Source organism: Lissotriton helveticus, chromosome 1_1 (genome assembly GCF_964261635.1).
Source record: "Lissotriton helveticus chromosome 1_1, aLisHel1.1, whole genome shotgun sequence".
NCBI lineage: Eukaryota > Metazoa > Chordata > Amphibia > Caudata > Salamandridae > Lissotriton > Lissotriton helveticus.
In genome coordinates, this window is record NC_136057.1 from 1,882,380,514 (window position 1) to 1,882,396,386 (window position 15,873).

At 41.3% G+C, this 15,873-nt stretch overlaps 1 protein-coding gene across 1 annotated transcript in view; it reads right to left on the reverse strand.

Annotated features, from left to right (window-relative positions):
- Positions 1 to 15,873, reverse strand: part of PRDX6 (peroxiredoxin 6) — an 81,236-nt gene that overhangs the window by 53,024 nt on the left and 12,339 nt on the right. Inside the window, exon 2 of the mRNA XM_078642335.1 lies at positions 9,977 to 10,133. Within this exon, the coding sequence (XP_078498461.1) occupies positions 9,977 to 10,133 (157 nt within the window). The remainder of the gene's footprint in view (positions 1 to 9,976; positions 10,134 to 15,873) is intronic.

The window sequence follows — 15,873 nt, forward strand, 5'->3', positions numbered from 1 at the left end:
ACAATGCATAACATGCAGTCTCAGAAAAGGCTTCAAATGCCAGTACCCTCAGCTCTGACAATGCATCAAAACACAAGCAACAAAATGCCAAACAATTGCTATTACTGATGAGATGGTACAGTTTGCAGTGACTGCGCCTGGGAGGGGAAGATGATATGTTACTTGGAGCATTCCTGGAGGTAGAACAAGATGGCCCATATGGTGACTGAGAAGTCAAAGGCTCTCCAGTTTCATTTCCGAATAATACAGGGGCTACCTGTTCTGCAGCTTGTTCTATGAATTTCAAACGTACCCCTCTCGAGAAGAGAAGTCCAAGTGTAGGGATCAGCAGCAAAAGTTTCAGAGTATGTAACAGTAGGACCAATGCAGAACAAACAATCACTTTATTCCATGCGATTCAAACCCAGTGAACGTGCTTGGAGGAGGGGGGGGGGGAAGAATCTTGGCAAGATGCTTTGTTTAATTTCTTGTATACTGGATGGTGTTGCAGTAGGAATAAGAGGAGTATTCACTTTTAAAAATTAGAGCAGAGGGCTCTAGAGTTGAGATGTACCCAGTTTCAACAAAAGACTTCACTCCTGATTTAAGACTTCCTGTCAGAGAGAAGAGGTAAGGGATTTATCAGGGAAAGAAATGTGTTGGATTAAAGCGGAAGAACCAGTAAAAACAAAGGCAAAACCAGATGCCCTACTCCGAGAACTAGGCAGTGCAGATTAAAGAGGTTGAGGAGGGAATGAAACCAGCGATTCAGAAAATAAATCAGAGGTCCTTGGCAGTCCATGCAATGTTCCTGTAATAGGAATGAAGAAACCAAGAGGTAAATGGAGAATTGTTCAAGACCTCTGAAAGGTTAGTAAAATGGAGGTTCCTTGCGGTCCTGAAACCAGCAGTAACCCGGTTCCAAATTCCAAAGAGGCAGAAAGTTACACAGTCAACTTGTGCCAAGCACTCTTTTCAATACCATTGCATGAGGAGTCCTAGTTGTTTGCATTTCAATTTTTGAATAAAGTTCTCGTGTGGTGTAGAATCCCACTAGGGATTACAGACAGCACCTCGATTTTCATCCAAATCCTTAAAAAGGAATTAGAAAGTTTTAAATTGCATTGTAATTCAGTCCACAGGCAGTATATAGACAATCTTTTATTAGCATTGAAAACAAGAGGATTGCAAACTTGAGAACATTGCATTGTTGAATCATTTGGCAGAAAATGGGCATTAAGTCTCCCCTACGAAATTGCAGAATTGTGAGAAGCAAGTTATCTATCTTGGGCACCATATTGAAAAATGAGGTACCATTTGAAGACCAGGGCCTTTAATCATTGAAAGCGTTTGTGTGATGCCTGGGGCTACAATAGGATTTTCTATTTGGTTTGTCATGGCTACAATCTGATTTGCTATTTGGTTGGTCATGAAAAAGATGTGCCCTTTCAATACTTGCTCACAAACATGAAGGGCTAATGCGTTCAATTGCTCATCTTTCAGAAGTGTTGGATCCAGTTGCTATAAGTCTTCCAGGATGTCTAAAATCATAGTTTGTCAATAGATAATTTAAGTACGGCTTAACACAACTCCTTCACTTTTCTCTATGTTCCACACTGTTGAAATCCTTTTAACAAGAACAAAAACACAGGACATTACAAATAGCAGGTTGACACAGTATGAGCAGGTAATACTTTATCGTCAAACTGAAAGGTTCGCTGTTCAATGTTCTGAACCCAGCAAAACTGTTTCCAATTTGAGAAATGTGAAGGCAGGGAAAATATTGTTGATAATGAGTTGGCGTATGACAGCTTTGTTCATAACCCTGTCACCTCTATGTAAAGGCCAGATATTAAGGGAGTCTCAGTAGAGGACTCAGATTTGACACAGCTAGTTGATGGTTCTCATTTGAGGCATCCATATGGAGGATTGAGAGCTGCATATGCAGTATGTTCCGTTTCAGAAACATAGAAGGCATCCCCCTTATCAAATGTGACTTCAGACTAAGTAGAGGGATTACTTAGCGAGAGCAAGTCTGAGAATTTGAATGAGACTATCCAGATAGCCAGTAAGATTGGTGTTGTGCACGACTATGGTCATCTCTGGTCACAAAGTATTCATGGTCAAATATAGAAGCCCCTTTTGGTACACCTATGCAGAAACATTCACATATACTCACTCTTTCCCACTTCAATTCGCAGACAAAACTGAACCAGATATCAAAAACACTTATAAATACCAATTTAATAAAAAAGATGAATGATTCACACATCAAAACATTATTAAAGACATGGATAACACATTTCATATGTTCTTTTTAAAAGACAGAAAGGACTTTCTAAAAGAAAATCACATTGGTCATTAAATACATTATTTCGTAAACATATCAACTGATCATGTAAATCAATGCTTTATCAAGACAGTGTTTAGTGCAATATTAATTTAATGACAACCAGGGTGTCGATGCGTTCCGGTGGACTAATATAATGCAACCACCTTCCCAGGGACCAAAACTATTTTTTCCTCTAATCAATCAGACCTGTTTTAACTTCGTCATTTGCAGATTGTCAGGTGCGGCTTGACTGCAGAGTCATCTACGACCTGTTCCTCGAATTACAGGAGAATAACTGGGGTTACAAAGTAAGTTGTGCATAAGGGTTAAAATGCATATGCCACTTGTTCTGCCTTATTCAATGTTCTATACTGGAGAAAAACCTGCTGTTTGAGGCAGCCTGCTTTCAGTAAATCCGGGAGTTAAGCAACTTAGCGGTTTAAAATTTAGTAAATGGCAGTGACCTGCCGTTCGACTGCAACCGGCTCAAGGTTAATCAGGGAGTTAAACAACTTCCCACGTTTATGTGCAGAGCGTTTAAACTCTGGTGGATGCCAGTGATCATTGTAAATTCAATATAGCCCTTCGATTTCTGGTCGGTCTTAGTTCAACTAAGAACGAACTAAGACAGACCTGAAATCGAAGGGCTATATTGAATTTCCAAAGATCACCGCCATCCACCTGAACAGTCTCAATAAAGCATTGATTTACAGGATGTTCAGTTGATATAGGTTTACGAATTAATGCATTATAATGACACATGTGACTGTCTTTTGGAAAGTCCTATCCATTAAAAAAAAAAACAAAAAAAAAAAAACATTTGAAATGTGTATTATCCACGTTTTTAACAATGTTTTGATATATGTGTGAATCAGATTTTTATATTAAATTGGTATTTAAGTGTTTCGATATCCGGTTCAGTTTTGGGTCTGCGAATTGGAGTGGATAAGTGGATATGTGGGGTATATGTAGAAGGTTTCTACATAGGTGTAACAAAAGGGAATTATATATAACATTTTTCATAAGGATGGCATTGATTTTGTCATATTATGTTACAAGCATGCTGACAAAAGGGCGCGGTATAGTGCAATGAAGTAGTACCATCATTCAGGAAAATTATCATAATTTTGCAAATGTCAGAGTTCAAATAATGTAAACTGTTATTTTGAGTTAATTCCAGACTTTTGACTGAATTGAGGGATCTGCAAGAAGATGCTCCCAATAAACACAATCATGATTTTTATGCAAATACAGATCATAATTATATGCTACCTAATTTATTGTTACATGCTATGTGTAAATATTTGCATAATAAGGCTCATGCACAGAGATAGTCTAAACAGACTATTTTAAGAAAGTGTTGGGAAAATAAAGGATTTCAACATCTTGCGAAAGATGTGACCAGTGTTTCATTTGCCACCTAAACATCCAGGTAAAAAAAAAAAACCAGTTACTGTTCTGAACCACATTGGCAAATCAAGCACTCACTTATAAAACTGCAAATAGACTTTGGGATGCTTCTATGAAATAGCTTCAAGTATATCTTGGCAGTAGTCGGTTCTCTAAATAGGTCAAGGCATTTCCCACTATGAGCAAATAGCTGTTCTAGAACCATTCAGGGGGTGCTCAATATGATGAAATTATATTTCATGACAAGTTAAATGGATGACATACATTCTAAATGATACTGATGCTAATGTACTGTACTTTTTCAAAAATGAAAATAAAAATGATTTTGAAAACAGATAGAATACCTGTACAGTAGCCAAAATTGCCATGGAGGAAGCTGAAACCATGATTTGGCCTCCTGACTTCTGTGGAGACCAGCCATGGCACTCACTTCAAGAATGAAGTGCTCCAGATAATTTGTACAGCTTATGATCGAGCAAAGATTTCACTGCAATTTGACCAAAATACTCTGGTGTGGTGGAAAGGACGGATGGTACTCCAGAACAATCTGACAAAATTCTACGCCAACAGGTTTGAAATGGCTTAATGCACTTACAGTGTGTTGATTAATATGATAAATACTCACAGTAAGAGGCTTATCACCCCATGAAATCATAATTGGAGTAGGAGACCTGTGCATGTACCTTCAGCAGCATTAGTTTCAATAACTGATATTTTTATGGATTATTGCAAAGGTCAAGCTGATATGGTAAAATCCATCTCTTGCCGGGTGGATGAAGTCACAGAAGATTACAGTCATAACTTGTCACAGTTTGATTTCAGGGAATTGGACTCCTCCGCAAACATGTCCGCACAGAAGGCTTAGACAAGCGGTAGAGTGGCAATCATAAATTTATTCTGATCACCAATAGTGCAGTCAAGTGTGTGGGAGTACCGCAATAGTTCCACACTGGTCACACATAGCAGTTGGAATGGTGGAAGAAGCAGATCAAGGTGCACAAACTGCTGAACAAGGTGACAGTTAAAGTGACCGTCCAGGCCAAGTTCACACCGCGCATCCAAGGGGGGTGAATAAACTTTTTTTTTTTTTTTAACTAGTAAGGTTGAATAGTTAAAAATGTAGAGAAAAATCTAAAGTGACGGTTTCAAGTGAGTGAGTTCCGATGAAGAGTTGGAAACTAAAGACGCAGCAGCTATGAAAGGAGAAAGAATACTTGGCAGCCTTTAACTTGGGTAACTCCAATAAGTAGCTAGTAAGCTACTGGTAGTTGTCCTGCATTCAGCTCTCCTGTGTTCAGCCCAGCCTACCAAATTAGAAACCTTTACTTGGATAAATATATATTTTGTTTGGGATTTGTTCGATTACGGTCCACGAAAGATCTTCTCACTTATGAGCTTTTTCCCCAAAAAAACTGCCATTTTGGTGGTAAGGCGAAAGGTATTTGTTCAAAAAAGAACAATGGTGGGTGTTCCGTTTGAGGACTCATGAGAAAGACCTGAACAGTGAGATTCCTTGTAATCAGCTCTAATGTATACAAAATCTAACACAGGAATCCCTTGGCAATTAAAGATAAACCAAAAAGTTACCAGACTCATAAGGAGTATACAGTACTATAATCACGCCCGTAACAAATACTATACGAAGAGGAGGTTTATGCCCTTGGAAACAGTTCTTTTCCTCCCCCCCTTTTTTTTAGATAAACTATCATTTTTTAAACCCGAGTGTACACTCGAATTGTAAATATACATGGTTTTTGCTTTTCAATCCTTATCCTCCGACAGGGAAATTTTTCTTAGTTAATATTTTTCCTGCCTCTAGCGTTTTACTGCTGGGATTTATGCTTTCCTTTTTTCCCCCATTCATTTTCCATTTTTTCCCCATAATTTGGCCCCAGTGTTTTTTTTAAAATGCACGTCTGCGATTACTCCATCCGGGCATCTCTAGCGAAACAATTGGTTTCTCTTTTTTAGTTTAATAATTCCTTTGAATTCAACCTCCATTTAGCTGCCTTTTGAAACTCCTCCATAATAAGCCTCAAAACAAACAAATATATGCTTGCTGTTTCAACCGATTCAGTGTAAATCGTTCCAACAGGAAGTGGATCAAAATGTACCCTGTTTTGGGGCCATTTACCAGTGGCCATCTTTAAAATTTCAAGGTCTATTGTTTCCAGCCACACCTGTTTCCTATCAAGCATGCCTCCTTGCACTTTAAAACACTGGGCTCTGGCAACCCTCAGTTAGGTTCCGACGAGCCACGAAATGGTACTTCCTTTGGTGACCGCGCACCATCCAGCATGCAAGTAGGACAATGGCATGTCCTTAAAAAGGCCATAGACACCACGCTGGTTTGTTTAAAAATGACCCTGGCGTTAAAACCTTATTTTTTCTTCTGTTTTCAACTCCTTGGACGCTCATGACGAGCTCAGCTCGTCATGGAAATGCCATTCATTTCAATGGAAATTACATGGCAAAGATGGAATAGGCCTTAGCATCCAAGTGGTTAAAATACCCACAGTGTCTATTTGAAGGCACCCTACACCGCTCGTGTGAGCTCATGGAGTAATAACAATTAAATTCTAAAGTATGTATTCTTATGGCACGTCCTTTTAAGAGCATGAATACCATTTTTTTTATAAAAAGACACCATGAGATCACAGTTTAAAAAGGACAAGTGCACAGACTTCTCCCCTTCTTTTCCAAGCTAGTCATGGGAGCATGAATGAGAGTGCTCAGTTGCTGTGAACATCTACCTGTAACCTTTTGGGGCAAAATAGGAGTGTACAAATACTTCCTTTATGTGTGAAGGTACTGTAACATAAGACGTATCTTGCTAGGAGATACATATGTATGAAAGAATGTTGAATAAATGTGATACTGGGCATTAGAGATCACAATGAGTAGAGGATACTTACCAAATTGTACCATTACCTACAACAGTGTAGCACAAGAGAAATATCACAAAAAAGCTTAAAACTTCCCACGTGATGTGAATAGATAAAGATACATGATGAAAGCCATGATTTATCCTAAATATTTTTTTGTTCAGGTTCTTAAGATATACAAGTGGTATATTTTTCAACTCCCATAACAGGGAACAAAGGACAGCGTTTGTGACTATCAGGCATATGTATATTTAGTCTATCACCCATTGAGGTGTAACAGGGATCGTTTTTTTGGTCCTGAGGAAGAAAGCCAAGGGGATGGCTTCTGAAACAGGTCAACCTTGTAGGAGGTGACTCATAGTACACCACCTACACCTCCCCACTTTTACTATTCTCACTCAGGGAAGACAATAAAGTATTTTCGTTCCACTAACCAGAGAATTTTTAACCATCTCACATTTTTTCACAATCCCACGCACTACACATACTCACCAATCACTGAATAAAGTGCTCCTGCGTAAGTCGTAGCACTCCCGTCCCGTAGAGGGGCGGCGGGAAGACCCCAATGATGAAACCGGATTCAGTGCCATGCTTCAGTCCGTGAGGGGTATTTTACAATTTTTTGAAACATTGCCCATCGCACAAATTGAGAAAAGGATCTCTGATCCTTTTGCACCATTTTTCACGTATGACTAAACACTTCAAATAATAGCAGCACACACATGGGTGCATATATATTCACATAATACATAGTTGCACACTTAGCCTCCGATGAGTTTTTCCTGTAACTATCACTGCCATGGTTGTATACAACTGCAGTTGCCTAGGGATGGTTTCTGTACAATTTTATTTTCTCTGCCTTGGAACTGATTAATTGCAGGGGGTCCTGATTTACATAACTGCTGGTAACATTGCTTGATGCACAGAGGTGATTGTTGCTATCTTGCATGGGGTGGTCACTAATGTAATCTTGCCTGGTAAGCTCATGAGTTCAACACAAATAATGTTGGTAGCTCAGGATGTCTTTCATTCAACATAACTAGCTCTTACTGCAGAAAAGGTTGGAGACAACTGCTCTAAAAAGTAGGACTAGCAAGTGGCGCAGAGCAAGGCAGGAAACTTAAGTCTCCTTTTACCACTTGGACAAGGACTTAGTCAGAAGCCTGGTTGGCAAGAAGAATGCTCATTTAACTATAAACAATGGTAGTTTGGATATATATATATATATATATATATATATATATATATATATATATAGTTACTTTAACATCTGACCTGTGTGGGGAAAAAAACTATGTACTCTAGAGTGTGAATCTTTGATGTTCTAAGATTTGTGAGGGGGGGGGGGGGAACCAGAGCCCTTAGCGTTGGGAGTCTACAGAAGCATGGACCTTAGAACCATAGGGCGATCAATCAGGTGTGTTAGAGAAAACTGAAAATAAAACAGCAGGCCAGAGATATTAGGATCTAAGTAAGCCAGAAGGCAGAGCACTTCAAGAGGTGGAACAGCTTACACCATAATGAGGAACAGGTCACAAACAAAACAAAGCTACAAAAAGCACTCATTGCATATCACCATATTACACTGGGCAATTTAAGACCAAGCCATTTGTAAAAGCATGCACCCACGTGAATGCAAACACTCCCTTGCCCTCCTCTATTCCAATTGTCCTCCTTCATACCAGGTTGGAGCTGATTGCAAAGAGGCTGCATGGGGAACCACATATCTGGAGTCAATCACTATAGACTTTAATGTGAAGCAAGCTCCCCTTCACCACTGCCACAATGGTCAAGAACACCAACTCAATTAAACGAATGAGAATCAGCAACAGTAACACATTGGCCAGCACTTAATCAATAAGGACTTAAGACAGTTTCAAAGGCCTTCAAACAGAATTATGTATCAATGAAGTCCTACTTTAATGACAAGAACTTTCCCTTGAAGCTATTTGCAGTTTAACGGTTGGGTAGGCACATACCAGCTCAGCGCAGCACTGAGAATTCCAAGAATGGCATACAGGCTACAAATATGACAGTCAAGTAAGAGTTTAAGGAGACATGTGACTGACCAGTGAACTAGATACCATCCAGGATATCTTGTCAGAAAGGATTTTTGCACAGGAAAATGTAAATCCAAAGACCATAGAACGGTTACGTATTTATAGCTACCCCACAATGAAGCAGTATCAATTATTCAAAGTAAGAGTTACAAGAAACCCTGGGTTTGCTGCTGGTAGCAGGGCTGGTAAGGAAGCTGAGAAACAAAGCTGAGTGAGCAAGATAAGGTTCGGAGTGACAGTTGGTAATCGGTTAACACAGTAAACAGTTGCGCCGCTATGAGGCTTAGGGAGGGGCTAATTTCCATTCATTTAGGGATCCCAGCTCATGATACCAAGACATGGCTCCAGCTGCATGCCTTTTCCTCCTTTCTTCTTTTGATCATAAAAGGGGTGGTATTATGCATAGTACCCTGGGGTGCAACAGGCCTGTGCACCCCTTTAGTACTACCAGGTCTGCCAACTTTCAGAAAAACGTCACTGTGCAAGCGGAGTTGCTATCTTAAAGGGATTGAGATCTGTAAGAGGGGTGGGGCGGGTTCAAAGCCCATTACTTTTATGAGGCACGAGGTGAGAGGCTGAGGCTTTATAAAAAGAACTGACCGCGCCCCTCCCAATTCGCAAAACAGGCAGAAAAAGCGAACAAAAAAAACTTAGAGGCTGTTGCTAGTGTCTGGTAGAGTTTGCAAAACCATCCATGATCATCATCAGTGCCCAGTCACAAAACAAGCTGGACACCCACGCTTCACTCAAGCCATTTGCAATAGAAATGTTTAATAAAAAAAAAAAAAAAACTATCTAAGCGTCCACAAGTTCCTTCAACCGTGGATCGTTGAGATTTACAAAGAGGGCAAGGCTGCACGTCTGAATCTCAGCCTGGCTAATTAGGTCCTTCATCCTTCAATAAATGGAGTGTGATTAAAACGGGCAATAAAAGAAACTTTAGTTGACATGCATACTTATTACACACGTCCACTCACAACACACCAAACATAACGATTTGGAGAGTTTAAAGTAGCATACATCTAGATTCTGATCTGAAACTATCAGAGCTCAGGTGGGAAGGAGAACCTCCTCCAGAGGTGAACTGTTGGGCATGGCAAAACTTGCATGCATTATTTTGTGCATCGTTTACACCACTGGCTTCAACAGGAAGCTGTATTAGGGCGATTCCTATTAGCATTATTTGATTAAATAACTTCGTACCAAACATCTTGCAGCAGTATTTAGAGTGGCCTTGAGAAGGAGAGTTTGGAGATCCCTTTGAACCACTAGTTGTTTTTATTCCTAGAAGCAATCAGAGCTCAGTTTACCTTGCTCCAGCCAAAGTGATCTTCAACAGTGTCGATGGAGAGGGCGATCATTTTTACACCACGTTTCTCAAATTCAGGTGCCATCTGCACGGCTCGTCCTAGTTCGGTGGTGCATACAGGAGTATAGTCCCTGGGATGTGAGAAGAGGATGCCCCATCTGGAAAAAGCATAAGTACACAAACGTTAAGAGCAGTAACTGATTCCTGAAATCATGAGACCCACAGCCCCCAAAATATTTTTGCAGGACACGAAGCACTTTAGCTTGCCATATAAGCGGCTTTATCTGGCAGCCCAGAAATAAAAAACTAGCAGCCCGAGTTCCAAAGCAGGTTGTGGTAAACAAGAAAAGTGTTTATTCGGGTGGAAGATGTCGAGTCACTTATTTATGCCTATCCAACATCATTGCCATCAAGAGATTATGGGCTGGAAAGCCAGCATGCTGCCTTTTCAACAAGCCAATCCCCACAATTACGTTCATGCTGGTAGAAGTCCGGAAAGGCAAAGGGATAAACCAGGCTCCAAGCACCAGTAATTAAAAAGTACCCATAATCCTAAAGGGAAAATTTACAACAATCTGAAGACACCAAGTTAAAATAACTACAAAGACTCAACAGCAACCATTAACATGCAGTTCAGTTACCAGGGTTACAATTGCTACCCCACTCCTCGTGTTTCCAGACGACTGATTGCTCATAAAGCAGGAATCTGTCTCAAGTGTTGGGGCAATTTTGTGATGGATCCATATGGACCTTTTTTTCCAAGTCCAAGGATTCACTCGCCCCTCCATCCACATCATTGGGGTAATTGGTGGATGGAAAGCACCCCTGTGCAGGGTGATGAGATTTCCTTCTCCCTCCATGCCCACTCCCTCAGTCTAGTCGTGTGTTACCAAAGATCTGCAGATCCATACCACTATATTCACAGAAAAAGTAAGCCACAGGTCCATCCATCAGATCTTTCTGCTGCAAGTGAGCAGACTGGTCTGAAAAAAAGCACAGATCAGGGAATTACACCCATCACTCTTTAGAACTAGAACTAGAGCTAATCGCCTCGATGAGGAATGCCTTGCTAAATAACGATCCCTGTGTAACACCCGTTTGCACATGGTTAGCCACAATGTTCAATTCATGGTCAGGCAGCGAGATCCTATTCAAACCTAGCCAACAAACCTTGGACTCGATATAAACCTTTCTGAAATGATGCTGTCTGCATGAGTGCATACTGCCTAGTAAGCTGCCTGAGCGAAATGTGGGTTATTGCTGAGTACACAATCAGATAAACCCAACTCGCACTGTTGCAGATCTGATCAAGGCAAGTGCTGTCAAAACCACAAATGAGATTAAAGCAGCCACAGAGGAATGTGGGTCCGTATTCAAATGTTTCTGGCAAACCATAGTATGGGTGTGATCAGCAGACAGTTGCGCATACCTCCGTCTGCCCAGGTCAAGTAGAGAACAGACTTTAGTCGGCAGGAAGCACTACAAATACAATATATAGCATTAGCAGCAAAGCAACCTAAGCAAAGGAAAGTGAGATCGCGTCACTGCATGCGTCATCGCACATACAGAGGATGCAGCCAAAGTGTCCTCTCCCCCATGGTTAAACTTTCTTCTGAAACTTACAAATAGTGTTACACATCATATACAGCCAAGGAAGCACAAACTGGGCATGACGGAAAATGTATAAAAGTGGAAGGTCGGTGTCAAGACAATCTCGGTACTGCTTGAGAAATTATAGATCGCTATGTCTAACTGCACACACAGATTTGAGCAAACTGAAAAAAATCGATTGCTTTTTAAATCATGTACAGGAAAACTGCAGAACAGTATTTTTGCCAATATTTGACTAATTTCTTTGGTCAGATAACTAGAAACGTTTGTTTATTGGGTAGATCTTGCTAGCAACACTGTTAAATTATTCGATTTTTTAATCCATGCTCCTTGACAACTGCCTGTAAAACAAATATTTTCCCGCAACTTTTATTTGAAAATAATGCTCCACAATACCGGATTTTATCCTTTTTCTTGGCTTTATGAACAACCTTAGCACCCGTGCCCATCCAAATTGAAGTGGGCAGGGGAGGGGCTAAGGAAGAAGCCATGCAATTTTTAACCATCGTTTACTCTATTCCTCCGGCCCTATTCGAAGTTCACACACTGCTGCCTGGGGAATGATTCCAATATGCTAGATTATGAGCACCATTAAAAAAACTCGTGTTGCCTTGCCACATACTTCAGTTGCTCTACCACGCCACTTAAGATGTCCAGGACATCTAGACCTGGAAGAAAAATCCACCCACAGCAGGACGAGCAGCTGCTCAGAATACAACTTTGGCAAATAAGGTAAGAGTAAATATGGTCCTGTGTTCTAAACTATGGCCGTTAGCTGCATGAGACACTGATCGGACAGGCAATTTGCCCACTCCCATAGCATCAGCAAGAAATCTTGCCATTAGAACCAACAACCTACCTATTAAGTCTCAGATCACTTATGTGGTAGCCACGTGCTTCGCAACGTTGACACCTCACCTAAAAATAATTCGTTTTCTCCCACACACAGAAAACAGTCCATGCATCAACATCCAAGATGGATTACAGCTATTTGTTATATGTTGCCCTTTCAGACTACATGGCCCAAAGGGTGCCAGTTGGCAAAAAGCGACAGTCAGCCTCATTCCAAGTCAGTAGTGCATAGATGCGCTATTTTAACACGGTAGGAAATTTCACTGGTTTCTGATAAATGTATGATCTTCAAATCCCTCCATTTTGCTTTTAAATCACTCCGCAAGAAGGGTCGTTTGCTAGTTATCTAAAGAATCTCAGACTTTAGACCTTGTCGAGGTTTGCGATCTTCTGTAGCGTACACGATTGCGGTATCCTCTTACTGTAGAGCACACTAACAAGCCAGGACTTTTCTTTCCCCGACAGCTAAATTTTGCAATATCTTCACAGGAACGGTTCTATGATTTTTGGGGCCCCTGGGCAGGAAGGAAGTGTGCTAGGTGCCTCTAATTTGCACACAGCCACCACACAAGCACCACTTTTACAGCTTCTAAAGGGCGAATGTGTGAGGTTTGCTTCAGGCTAAGAGGATTACAGCTGCTGGGCACTAAACTGCAGGGCAATGGGGGTCCCACGGTGCATCGATGGGCAGCAAGGATTTCCTATTGCAGAAAAGGAGTCTCCTGCAACAGAGACCATAGGAGGCGAGCCACTCTAGCTAATACCCCAGGTCTCCCCTCGCTACAGTATATCAACGAGGCCCATTGGAAAGGTGGGGGTTCCTTCCTGTGGACACTTATTCAATACGACACATTGCTCTCAGGGGAGCATGGGGCACAAGATCAGTATGCCGTGGCATGCTGGTTCTTTTGGGGCACCAATTTGGTCAGATGAGTGCAGGGGCCCTGGGCAGCTGTCCACAACGACCATCCCTAGCGCTCGCCATTTACCAACCTACAACCCATTTGTTGCAGTACAGCCCTCAGCTCCATTTTCTCAGCACCAAGACGCCTGATGGTCAGACAGCAACAGCACATATATAATGAATCTAACACAACTAAATTAATTCGATGTGTTCTCATCACCTCAAGGTAAAGTGGAGGGTGGCACCTAGCCCATATATATCGGATGAAAGATTACTCACAGACGACTGAGGTCAACTAGTTTTTCCAAAAACAGAGTAATGAGACATCTGCCACACCAATTTATTACAGCGAAATGGACAATGAATCAGTTAGTATAGAATCGCTTCTTGAGACTAACAAGGTTATGACTGAATTAGTCGACGAGCAGCTGACATTAAACTTCATGCGACGCACTTACATTGCCCTTCATTTAGACATTTTTTGGAACACTGTTTAGGAAACAGAAATATCCCGGACATCGGACATGCCACCAGCAGCTCAGCTCTTCACTCAGTTGATTCAGTTCTAGTTATTCCTGTAGGCTTTTCAAAGGATTAGCTCGCGAGCTACTGGTAGCTCTCCTGTGTGTAGCACAGCCTAACAAATCAGAAGCGTGTGCTAATTAATATATTTATACCAAAATTGAAAGTGTGCACAAGATGAAACTGTGCGGATTTTGATAACCAGTTTGAACAAAAATGGTTGAATATCAAAATATATTTGAGCAGCATAATTGACAGGCCGGGATGATTAATTGATCATAAGTAGCTCTTATTGCAGAAAGGATTGGAGACCTCTGTTCTTGAGGTTTCCAGACTGATGCAGTTGGTGGACACAAGTAAACTGCATTTACACGTGTTAAAGGTAAATTTCTACGTTTTGTTTTTTATTTTAAAAAAAAGTAACCAATTTAAGTATTTGGTGGTAATTTATCAATTTTAAAGTTTCAGGGACTGGGGGGGGGGGGGGGGGGGGGGGGGGGAGTCATCTACTAAAAGTAGCTTGAGCCTGCCTGTGCCCTCCTTCCAGAAGACAAATGCCACAGCACACATGGAATAGACTGAACAGAGCAGTTCGGTTCAGGAACAGCCCTCTGAGGGGCCCAGCCACTATTGATGCAGTAGGTAATGGGCCTACTGTAATGACAGTTGCAGTAAAGGGGGCCATTGTTCTTGCAAGTTGGAGCCATCCCTGTGCTCAGTGCACTACAGCTCATTCAGTAGCATTTAAACTAATTACACCAAGTATGGTTGGTTTAATAATTCATCTTGTTTTGCAGCCCACTTCAGTAACTCCTCCACCTGCGCACTTCCACGTATGGCCAATACATGAAGAGGTTTTGCCACCTTGTTTGTGCATCAGGTTTCTTGGGACTTGTCTTAAAGTTAAGCTTTTTTGCGCTATTTTAGGTGCCATTCTCACAGCTGTGGACACCTTTTGCCGAGAGAGGTCTCTGAATTTTGTTGACCTGTGCAAAGTTATCTACAGGGCAAATTTGTCAATTAGGTAAAAAGACATTAAAAAAAAATATACAGATATTTTGCAGTAAATCAGTTTAAAAGTTATTGCAAAATAGTATTAAATCGCTTAATGTTTAAACATGTAACTGCCTTCAGTTTTCATAGAACCGGACCTTTGGGTCGGGAGACAGAAACATCATAAAACAGGCCCAAATGCAAAAGATGGGGTTTAGCCAGAACAGCTTTGTATTACGTGGCTTGCAATTTTTGCTCTTCCACTACCTTTCCATCGCCACGAACTGAAAGCGGTCAAGCTACATATGCAATCGAAATAGTATGGTCTTCCAAGTCCTAGGTAAAGAAGTTGCAGGATGATGACCCACGCTCGGAGACTCCGGATCAGTTGGCAGATGTACACCGGTCAGAGGAACCTCAGGGTTTCCCCACAGTAGAACCCCTGTGGTTTACTATGTGAAGAGCAGACAATCTATAAATGACATTGAAAAATGGGAAATGACTACCACGAGAAAGGATGTGCAAGTGCTGCAAAGCAGCAATTTAACCCATTTCGTCAGTACACAAGCTGACGTGAGAGGAGAAATTGTGTTCCCTCATGTAGCGAACCATGGTAACCAGCTGCCAAAATGGGAGGGACGTAAAGAAATAAAATGCAGTTTGCTGAACAGCAGGAAAATGCAAAGGGGAGGGATTGAAAAGTGGGGTTAAAAATCGGTTAGAAACAGATAGGAGAAAAAGATAAGGACTCCGCAACAGATATTCTGTAATGGAAGCAGCACGTCTTAACAGGTCAATTAGACTAGAGATCAACTTTAAGGGAACGCAGATAGCTTCCCCTGTGCAGGGGTCGAAGTGGACAATCTGGGGATTCACAAGCTCTATCAGTGATCAAAACAGTTCACGCACTTTGTATTTGAAGAAAAACAACGTTCCTAACTGTTGAGTTGCCACAAGTTGGGGGGGGGGGATGCGTTAATTGAGACAAGGGAGAGGCAGCAAAAGCAAGCGATCAG